The 11,003-nt window shown below is 39.1% G+C and overlaps 1 protein-coding gene across 1 annotated transcript; it reads right to left on the bottom strand.

Moving 5' to 3' along the window:
* Positions 1-2,118: 2,118 nt before the first annotated feature.
* On the bottom strand, positions 2,119-10,736 carry OLFML1 (olfactomedin like 1). The gene is made up of 3 exons (XM_061464287.1): positions 10,160-10,736; positions 7,886-8,174; positions 2,119-3,171 (listed from the first exon to the last, which is right to left on the bottom strand). Exons 1-3 carry the CDS (start codon positions 10,283-10,285, stop codon positions 2,393-2,395), a joined length of 1,194 nt encoding a protein of 397 aa, XP_061320271.1. The 5' UTR covers positions 10,286-10,736; the 3' UTR covers positions 2,119-2,392.
* Between the last annotated feature and the right edge of the window lie 267 nt (positions 10,737-11,003).

Raw genomic sequence — 11,003 nt, 5'->3', positions numbered from 1 at the left:
CGTTGGGCGCCAAAAAGAACTGTCGTGGTTTAAACCCAGTCAGGCAACTTGTTCACTCACTCCCAGTGAGTGGTGCTGGGCTGACAACAATCGAGGCCCCCCCCGCACCGGGGCTCTCCCATTCCCCGCTCCCGGAGGGATGGGGAGGAGGATCGAAAGAGTGCAACTCCCATGGTTTGAGACAAGAACAGTCCAGCAACCAATGTACAACACAAATCACCACTGCTACCACCAATGACAACAATGATAAGGGAAAATAACAAGGGAAGAGAATACGATACCACCAGCCAAGAAACGAGTCCCACCCGGAAGCCTGTGTCCTTCCGGGTAACTCCCAGTTACCCCCCACCCCGGGCATGATGTGCTGTGGTATGGAATACCTCCTTGGCTAGCCTGGGTCAGGCTCCCTGTCTCTGCTTCCTCACAGCTTCCCCTCCTCGCTGGCAGAGCATGAGCCTCACAAAGTCCTTGGTCAGGGTAAACATCACTTAGCAACAACCGAAAATGTCGGTTTCACCAACATTGTTCCCAGGCTGGAAGTCAAAATACAGCACTGCACCAGCTACCACAAAGGAGAAACATGACTGCTACTGCTGAACCCAGGACAGTTGTCTTTTTTTGTTGTTTAATTGTGTGGCGCATGGTATTTTCCAAGAATGCCTTTTCTAAAGAGGAGGCTCAATCTGTGTTTGCATCAAAAGCCTTTATTCGTTAATTAAAAAAATTGCACATCCTTTTGCAGTAAAAGATCTTGAAGCATTCCAAAGCTGGCTAATATCATTTCATATTTCTGTGTATGTAATTTTACAGGTGAGGAACAGGAGGCCAGATAGTTGAATCTGCCGTTGACCCATAGTGGCACAGTTCCAACACACCTTACTTTCAGCCTGAGGATATCTTTTCTTTAACTGTGCTTCCTATGGCTTCTGTAACACAGAAGTCATTAAGGCTGCTTAGAATGATTAGTTTATTTGCCAAAAGCAGAGTAGCACTGTTGCAACTCAGAAGTCCATGCACTCTTAGCTGGAACTACTTTTCAGAATCATTCCCTGATGTTTGGCTGTTCTGTTGAAGTCACTTTTGAACAGAGCAACATCTCTTTCAGTATAAAGAACAAAATGGGCTTGCTGTGGATTGCCTTTCAAGCACCATTCTTTTGTTCTTGTTGTTACTAAACAAGGGTGCAGCTGTCACTAAAATACAAAAACCTGCATTTCACAAGTAAAGGCCTAGGGTTTGTTTGTGGGGTTTTTATTTGTTTGTTTTGGTGTTTTGCTTCTTTGTTTGGTTTTAATTTTATTTTTGAAACAAAAATGTGTTTGTATGTGCCCAGGGTTCATCTGTTACTTAAAAATCCAGGAATGACCAGCAACATGCCTTCACATGCACTACTTTGCTCATCAGGGTCACCTTTTCTGTATAGGTATTTTGCTGGAGTCATATGAGGAGAATTCTGCTATGGGTAGTGGAAATGCTTTGAAGTATTGAGAAAATGCCTCACAAATAGATGCTGAATGAGTGATATGTAAAACATTTAAAAATAGTGTCTGATGCAGAAGGTATCATCTAGGAACATTCCTTCTGACACACAGGCAGTGATACACTGGAAAAAAAAAGAAAGGTGGCAAATTGAAGCTGTCAGAAGTGAATATTTAACTGCAGCTACTGTATTAGCAGGATCAAAATTGGACTGTACAGCTATATGGATAACTAAAGTGTGGAAATGTCATGGAAATATTCTAGGTGTTCAATGATAATGAATAGCCTTGATATAATGGGCAAGAACCATATGTTAGAAATAAACCTTATTTCTGAGGATGTATACCTCTATGCTTTGTAATAAAATAAACCTCTCCTTTTAAATTATCTTTATAGATAAATTCCCTGGAAGCGTGTGATTTTATAGTGCTTACAAGGCTTCCTACAGTGAGCTTCAGGGTAGTGAAAGTTGTCAAGTAATTTGTATTGGACAGGAAGGACTTCTGATTTGATTGCTGTAGTGCTGAAGTGGAATATATAGTTCTGACAGGAAAAGAATGCGGCAGAGATGGATTGTTTTTTTGTGTTTTGGTTTGTTTGGTTTGGGGCTGTGTTGTTTTTTTTTTTGTTTGTTTTTTTTTTTTTTTTTCCCTAATTAGCTTTAGTCTTTAAGACTGATTTGGCAGTGTGTGTACCTATGTGGTGTTGGATCATCATGTAATATATATTAATGGAGTCTTTACATATTATTAATTGGACATTAGTTTAAGATCACTGGGTATGAAAGCCTAAATGAATGCAAAATAGATGAAAGTTGTAACAAATGGCAATACTGTAATTTTAATATGCTTTAATGATCACCTTGATATGGGGCTGACAGCTTTTAAGTGTACTTGTAAAGTTGCTAAAGATTCTAAACTTTTTGCTTTGTGTGCAGCTTATAAATGATCTGGGATCCATCACCCCAAGCAAAGAGTTGTTTTTCTTTACGATTGTAATGTATAGTGGAATGGCTACCCTGACGCTTTGGAAAATGCAATACTGGGATTTCATAAGTATTTACAGCATCCAAAACATCATAAACACATTGTATGCGAGAGGTGCCTCCACTTGGAAAGTTGTAGACAACATAGAGTGTGTTGCATATCATGAAAGCTGCTTCAGCATCCTTGCTATTGCATGATGTGTCCCAGGTGTGCTCTACTGTCATGGTTATGTGGTTGATTTTAGTGATTACAATGTTTCCTTCAGTCTCTGGTTCTGCATGTATTGCCCAGAGCCCTTGCTCATCAATGGCAAGATCTATTTTTGTAGGTGGAGAAAGCTGATAAGCAGGAATTCTTCCAGCCCCTGGCAATAGCATTTGGTCAGTTATGTTTCTTTTCTGGATATTGAATTTAATTATTTCATTTAAGGAGCCGTATTTGTGATAGAACAGGAAACCCTGGTATATGATGTGGCCAGTTCCTTGCCAGGGAAATGGCAAGGTGACTTTGTGAGCTTTTAGCATATGATTGCTTTCCATGAATGTCATGATATTTGAAAATTCCAAAATAACATTATTTACAGAACCATTGAATAAATAGATCTTTGCATGCTTTTTGCCAGGATCTTTCATCCAAGAGCCATGCTTATCTCCAGTCTTCTTAAGTATCTTTAGGGACTTAATACCTGAAAGCATGTGGTCGCAACCTGCAAAGAAACACCCAAATACAAGAAAACAAATAATTAGAATATCCTTCCTTTGAATTACTTAGTTTCCTTTTAATCCTGCTATAAGACGTATGTTAATATAACAGTAAAGGTGTCAGCAGCATGGCTATGAAAAGTAGTGTTGAAGCTAATTTTACATAATATATTCAGCATCTCCTCCTAAGGAAACTGCATATCTTCATTGCAATAGTGTGTTCTTTCCTACTCTATTAGACCAGTGTTATCCAAAAAAGATTCTATTTGTGTACCTGAAAAGTGAGCAAGAGCATAGTCAGTGATTCTATGATTATTCCTGTCAGATCTTACAGGGCTTTAATTTTTATTTCAGAGAAGTTACTTCTGCTTTAAATCAACGCAATAAAATAATCAAACTTATTTCTTATTGAAGGCATACTAATTAAAATCCATTTTCGTGGTATGCCAGGTGTGTAGGGCTTTTTTTGTTTCAGGAGTTCTCTTATTGTCTGTTAGCCTCTTTTATTATTTTTTTAATAATAAGTCAAATAAAAAGAGATCATTATACAAGAAAGTCAAAACATTCGGTAATCTTACCATTCCCCTTCTCAACACCTGCAAAACAAAGGAACTAGGACAAATATATATATCACAATTAATTCTGAATGCCTATACATTAAGGTGAGCTTTAAACTGTGTTATCAATTCTTACGCTACAAGCATGGCCTATAGATTTATGTAATTGATTAGCTTGCTATAGGCACAAAATTGGCACCATCAGAGAGCAAGTCATAGTTTTGTATGCACTTTGTATGCACTTCATTACATTTTGTATGCACTTTCAACAGATGTTTGAGACCAAAAAACCACCACATTTGTCAAAAACTTGGACATCCAGATGCCAAGATCTTTATCCAGTATCATCCTTTTCAGGAAAAATTCTGCTGCAAAGCATATTAACAAACTCTTTTACCAAAGGCACTCATAAATTACAAGAGACAGTATTTGAAGTTTAAAGAATTGCCTTTAGTGAAGTACATCCATTTTAGTAAACAGAACATAGCCCTAAGGCAGAAAGTTCTGGCAGTAGATGAAATAAGGAAAGCAAAACCGGCCTCACTGTTTGGCCTGATATCACAGTATCACAGTATGCTAGAGATTGGAAGGGACCTCAAGAGATCATCTAGTCCAATCCCCCTGCCGGAGCAGGAACACCTAGATAATGTTACACAGGAATGTGTCCAGGCAAGTTTTGAATGTCTCCAGGGAAGGAGACTCCACAACCTCCCTGGGCAGCCTGTTCCAGTGTTCCGTCACCCTCACTGAGAAGAAGTTTCTTCTCAAGTTTAAGTGGAACCTCTTGTGTTCCAGTTTGTACCCATTACCCCTTGTCCTATCATTGTTTGCCACTGAGTAGAGCCTGGCTCCATCCTTGTGACACTCCCCCTTTATATATTTATATACACTAATAAGGTCACCCCTCAGTCTCCTCTTCTCCAAACTATAGAGACCCAGCTCCCTCAGTCTTTCCTCATAAGGGAGATGCTCCACTCCCTTAATCATCTTCGTTGCCCTGCACTGGACTCTCTCCAGCAGCTCCCTGTCCTTCTTGAACTGAGGGGCCCAGAACTGGACACAATATTCCAGATGGGGTCTCACCAGGGCAGAGTAGAGGGGAAGCAGGACCTCTCTTGACCTACTAACCACCCTCCTTCTAATACACCCCAGAATGCCATTGGCCTTCTTGGCCACAAGGGCAGAGTGTTGGCTCATGGTCATCCTGTCGTCCACTAGGACCCCCAGGTCCCTCTCCCCTACACTGCTCTCTAACAGGTCGTTCCCCAACCTATACTGGAACCCGGGGTTGTTCCTGTCCAGATGCAGGACTCTACACTTTCCCTTGTTATATTTCATCCAGTTATTCCCTGCCCAACTCTCCAGCCTGTCCAGGTCTCGCTGGATGGCAGCACAGCCTTCTGGCGTGTCAGCCACTCCTCCCAGCTTAGTGTCATCAACAAACTTGCTGATAGTACACTCAATTCCCTCATCTAAATCATTGATGAATATATTAAATAATACTGGTCCCAGTACTGACCCTTGAGGCACTCCACTGGTTACAGGCCTCCAACTAGGCTCCGCCCCATAGACTACAACTCTCTGTCTTCTCTCCTTCAGCCACTTCACAATCCACCTCACTACCTGGTCATCCAGACCACACTTCCTCAATTTAGCTGTGAGGATGCTGTGGGCAACTGTGTCAAATGCTTTGCTGAAGTCAAGGTAGACCACCTCCACCGCTCTGCCATCATCCATCCACCGTGTTATTTCCTCATAAAAGGCTAAGAGATTGGTCAAGCATGATTTCCCCTTGGTGAAGCCATGTTGACTGCCCCTCATAACCCTCTTATCCTTGATATGCCTTAAGATGGCACCAAGGATAAGGTGTTCCATCACTTTCCCAGGGATGGAGGTGAGGCTGACCGGTCTATAGTTACCCGGGTCCTCCTTCTTGCCCCTTTTGAAGACTGGAGTGACATTTGCTTTCCTCCAGTCCTCAGGCACCTCTCCCGTTTCCCAAGACTTGGTAAAGATGATGGAGAGTGGTCTAGCAATGACTTCCGCCAGTTCCCTCAGCACCCGCGGGTGCATCCCATCTGGACCCATGGATTTATGGATGTCCAGATTGCTCAACTGGTCTCTAACCCATTCCTCATCGACTAAGGCAAACCGCTCCGTTGACCTGACTTCATCTAAGGCCTCAGGGGTACAGGGCTCTTCAGGACTGAACCTCTTGAAGTCAGTGGCAGGATTCCAGTTGTCTGTAGAGAGCAACCTTTATGTCATTTGTGTGTACTGATACCCTCTAATCAAAGCATTTAGATACACTGCTACAGCATGATTTTTTTTCTCGAGAGTTCTCACTCTAAGATTCACCTTCCTTGAGCAATCTTTCCCAAAGCTAATATTTATTGATCAGATAGATTCTAAAAACTTAAAAAACCTGTTGAATGCAAATACCTAGCTAGCCTTAGCACTATCTTCCTCTGCAGGAGAGATAACATGATTGCCAACTGAAGTCTATGAATAATATCTCTCTTTTTGAGAGATTTTTCACTCTCTGGCTTTCATAACAGCTTGGAGGAAGACTGCGAAACAGAGGCATTTACAGTGGGAAAAAAGTTTACTATTTTTTTTCCACATTCTCCACAATAATATCTTCAAAGCTCACTGTTTCTTATCATACGACAAAATGCACAGATCATTTCCCATTTCCTACCAAAGCAGGATGAGGTGTCAGCTACTGCATGTAAAAACAGTAATTCTACTTGATTGTTATTTTCAAGTCCATGTGAACTTGAACCAAAAACAAAGTTGGACTTAAACCACATTTTTTTGCTAGAGTTTTGGAACAGCCCAGCAAAAATAATTGTATCTTCTGGCTAATATATGATAACATAGAAGCAGAGCTGCTATTTGCTAGGTCTTGCTACTTTTTCTAAGTGCTGCACAGGGACTAGTTTTACCATAGGCATCACTGGGTCAAGCATCTGACTAGTACTGATGAAAGTAAAGTTGCTATGAAGTGTTGCAATAAAATTAATAATTTCCAATAAGGGAAATGGAAAGTAATTTCTTTCCCTCTAAAACTTGTAAAGATATATTTTTCAAAGTGTCCTTACCACAGTCAGTTTAAGAATCCTACATTTTTTCTGCCTCAAAAAAATGGCTAATATTCAAAAAAATCTATGTATGGAAAAAGAAATCTTGATATTCAGAGCATTCAACTGTGATACTAGATCTTAGAACCAGAATAGGTGATTGTTTCTGTTACCATCTGCCTTATTAATCTTTTATTATAAGTTATAAACTTATTTGTAAAATTAAATCTAATTATGTTGAAGGTAATAGAATTGTGGAAATAATGATGCTAAAGATCTTTCACCCAGCTTTAAAAAAAAAAAAGCAGTTTATATTTCTTACTTGTTTAATCTCTTGCTACTTTTGAATGAAAATGAAACAGAGTACTTCAAATATGTCTACAATACATAATTTACATCTATAACCAACTTTCTTAAGGCAAAGATACCTATAAAACTTTTTTTTAAGGTATAGGTTGTGTATTTATTTTTCATACTAAGTACCTTAAGACTTAATTTTCAGATGTGAACTGAGCTCTGCTTGCAGCTAAACCAGTGTGTTCTCATGACAAAATACATGGAGGGGAGAGGGAGAGAAAGAATAACAGAGGACAGTAAAACAGACACAGATTGTAGGAATTAATTAAGTCCTTTTATTACGTTGTTAGCTCACCTTTGAGTTGAGCTTTTGACCCCTGCTCACGCCAATAAACAAAGACCACCATCAATTTCTTGGTATAGCTGCAATACTCGGAAATGCACTGGCATATTTTCTGTGACTTTGCAAGAGTGTACCTTCAGAGGCTTTTTACATAACTTTATAATAAAAAGCAGCTTCCAACAAACCATTTTGATACGCAGCAGAGTATCTGCAAAATAAGTGTTTGAACTGTGCTTTCTTCCTTCCCTCTCCCATGCTATTTTTGTAGTGGGTTTTTCTTTTTTTTCTTTTTTATTATTTTTGTCTAATATTTACACAGGCAAAGCTCCCTGCAATTATCTGTGGTATTCACATAACTTGTGGAAATCTGTTATCCCTGTATCACCATGCATGCACTGGCGCATTCATATCAAAGTTCTGAAAAGTAGACTGTTCTTACTTGCATTAAGCATGAGCTTAAGTTTCTTTTTTGTTTCTGCTTCTTCAAATAGCTGCTGTTTCACCAGGTCTTCATGTACTTCTATACATGTATTAGAAACTGCGACAGATCCAAAGTAGTCAATGTCCCCCTGTGCTCGTTCAATTCTTGTTAGCAAATTCTCTACTTCACTTTTAACCTCAGCCTTGTAACTGTTCAGTCTTGCCAGGCGTGCCAGTACCATCTTTGAAAAGTCTCGAAATTCTTCCACGTAATCCAGTATGTCTTGGTTGCATTTTTCCAGCCTCTTCTTGAGTTAGAACACAGGAAGGAAATACATGGATAGACATGTATATTCTGATATATGATTACAACCTCATTCATGATTACTTTAAAGACTGCACTATTCTTTCCTTTCCAGTCCCCCTGCCCCCCATCTGTTTCAAACTGCTGGTCTGTCACTGTTTATTTACATGAAATGGACATATTAGACTAGTATTAGCATTCACAACTCTGGACAGAAAAAAGCCACAGTTGTTTTCTTGATGTGGTTACTGACCACCAGATACTTTGTTTTGGTGCCTAAAGTGGGGAAAGTGCTCTGGTGGAAACAGCCAGAGACACTTAAGTGCACATGATCTCTAACTGCCTGCTTTCCAGAAACTTTTCAGAACTCCTGCTGTATGACCATTGGTGAAGTAGTCACTAAAGTTTTTCTGATGGAAATCTAAAACGTGAACATTTCACATAAATACACCCCTTCTGACCAAGAGAGTATCTAGTGTGGCTGGTTTTCATTTATTTAAAATGAAAAATCGAAATCCTATGTTTGAGAAGGTTGAGAAGGTTTGCTGTATTTAAAAACAAAACAAACCCAGCAACAGATCTTTCTTTATACCTAGATTCAAATTATCAGTGTTTTTAAAGGTGAGGAAACTGGTTTCTCGGTTCTAAAGCAGCCACTTTTGTGAAGATCATAGGTGGCCTGAAAACAGAAGCCCAACTGCCACTTTGAGAAGGTGAGAAAACTGAACCGATACATAAACCCAAACACAGAATCACAGTAGACCTAACTTGGTTGTTCTGATTTGGTCTTTTAAGCACAGGTTTCATGCGTTTTACTTAAGGTGGTGTTTGAATAGGGGACGTCTGAGTTTGCTAAATGAGTTTGCAGTGTACAGGTGTTCCAAGGATACTTGGAAGTGGTGGTTTGTTTGTTTTGAAAAGTGCTCATTGTGTCGTGTCCTCCTTCCCCCCCCCCCCCCCCCCCCCATATGTGACCATAAGTTTCATAAGTTTCCAGGATGTGGTACTTTCTACAATTTTAAGTATTTTCAGGTGTTTTCTTCAATAGCTGCCTCACCCTTGTTCTTTGTTTCTTGCCTCTTGCACCAAATGCCACAAGTAGAATTGTGTCATTTTTAACGGGTGCTAAATGGATGGAAATTAGCATGTGAAGTTATTCCTACAGTGGCTAAGAAAAATTAAATCTTAGTCTATACAATGGGAACAGACTACCAGGCTAATCCTTCTGTTTTTTGTGTTGTGATAAGACCAGTGAGAGCTTTTTACAAAAAGGGAATGCAAGATCAGGCAAGTTAAAGCTTCTCTAAGAGTCTGCAATACAAGTCAGGAGCCAAGGACATGTTAATGATTTAAAACTTACTATGTATGATTACAGCATGCCAATACTGAAAAGGTATTTTGAAGTTCTGGTAGTTTTCTTCTGCAGAAAAAGAAGGTGGTACTGGTGCTTTTGTATAATTAATGGAAAGCAAATGTCTATTTCAGCCTTGCAGCTCTAAGAGAATTATTTCAGCTCGTAGTTAAAATGCAAATATGCTGCTAGTTTACACAAATGTGTCTTCAAGATTTTCCTGGTAGGCTCATCTGTACAAAGAAAAAATACCTGCTATCTATTAATGTCCTTATTGTCTTTATTAGCTCTTCTACTGGTAACAATACAGTTACACTGTTCCCTATGATGGACTGTGACAGCACTATAAATATTTGCATATTTAGCTAAATTCACTGATGTAAAAAAATACAAGTGATAACAGAATAAGAATATAACATTATGAAATCATATCCTGTGGCAAATAATAATGTGGTAATTAGGAATCATTATAGTTAAAGGTTTAGCTACAATTTTACTTACTTGAAAAAGCTGGAAATTTATCTCCCTTATATTGTTTACCATGCAACTGTGTGTTCATATACATAGAAGAAACTTCATATATTTTCAAACCTCTTTGCAGTTAGGCAGTATTGCAGAATTATACAACTAGCACATACCTCTAAAGACAGGAAACGCCGGTCAATGTAGTTCATCAGCACTGCATCTTGCATCATATATTGTGCCGCTCCCATGGTGCTTGTGAGCAAAGGAACTAATAAAAATTGAAGTTGCAAGACTACCATTGTTTCATAAAATTCTGAAGCAAAATAGTAGTGAATTAAGTGTGTGTGTGTGTGTGTGTGTGTATGGCAATCCCAAACACTACTGCCAGTCCAGGATTAAATGCAATTTAAGAGTTGTCTGATGCCATGATGTGAAAAAGTAATACTAAAAATTACTAAGAAGTTAAAAATACTGCGGCTGCAAGTATTAAAAAGACTTAAAATGGCAGTTGCAGTTTGTCATTAAAAAAATAAATTGTGGAAGAGGAACTGAATGTGTTTATTTCTAGAAGCCATATGACTGTTTTCCAGTCTGTGATCCTCTGATCAATCCCAGATGTTCAGTACTGAGTCACATAAAGCCTGCAGGCCAAATTTTATTAAATACAAATAAAAATAATTTGTTTTCCTTTCTTTTTCCTCCCATCTGCCTTCCCATGTGACCAACACTGTGCAGTATGTAGCTGGTCTAAGTCAGCATAGATTCAAAGTCAGTGGAGCACTGGTCATTCCTTAACAGGGAGATCTGCATAATGTCTGTAGCTATTTCAACAACCACAGCTGTTACTGTAAAACAATCTAAAGCAATTGTTTTCACTTCCAGAATTCAGCCTATTTGTAGTAGGACAGTAGGACTAAAAAAATATTTTTATTTTTTTCCTTGTCCTTCAGTACTTTTCCAGATAAAATCAAAATACTTAACACAGTTTTGTGTCAATTTAATGTAGTCCTTGCTGGG

Source organism: Pezoporus flaviventris, unplaced genomic scaffold (genome assembly GCF_033815535.1).
Source record: "Pezoporus flaviventris isolate CSIRO_AGI_PZ_B2104156 unplaced genomic scaffold, CSIRO_AGI_Pfla_v1 ptg000036l, whole genome shotgun sequence".
Classification (NCBI taxonomy): Eukaryota; Metazoa; Chordata; class Aves; order Psittaciformes; family Psittacidae; genus Pezoporus; species Pezoporus flaviventris.
Note: the sequence above shows the minus strand (reverse complement) of the source record. Positions and strands in the feature narration are given on the sequence as shown.

Excerpts from the sequence above, each read along its gene's own strand:
- OLFML1 (XM_061464287.1), bottom strand. The coding sequence starts at position 10,285 with ATGGTAGTCTTGCAACTTCAATTTTTATTAGTTCCTTTGCTCACAAGC. Across the intron at positions 8,175-10,159 it reads GGCGTTTCCTGTCTTTAGAG|AAGAGGCTGGAAAAATGCAA; the intron begins GTATGTGCTAGT and ends TTCTAACTCAAG. Across the intron at positions 3,172-7,885 it reads TAAGCTCATGCTTAATGCAA|GTTGCGACCACATGCTTTCA; the intron begins GTAAGAACAGTC and ends GTTTCTTTGCAG.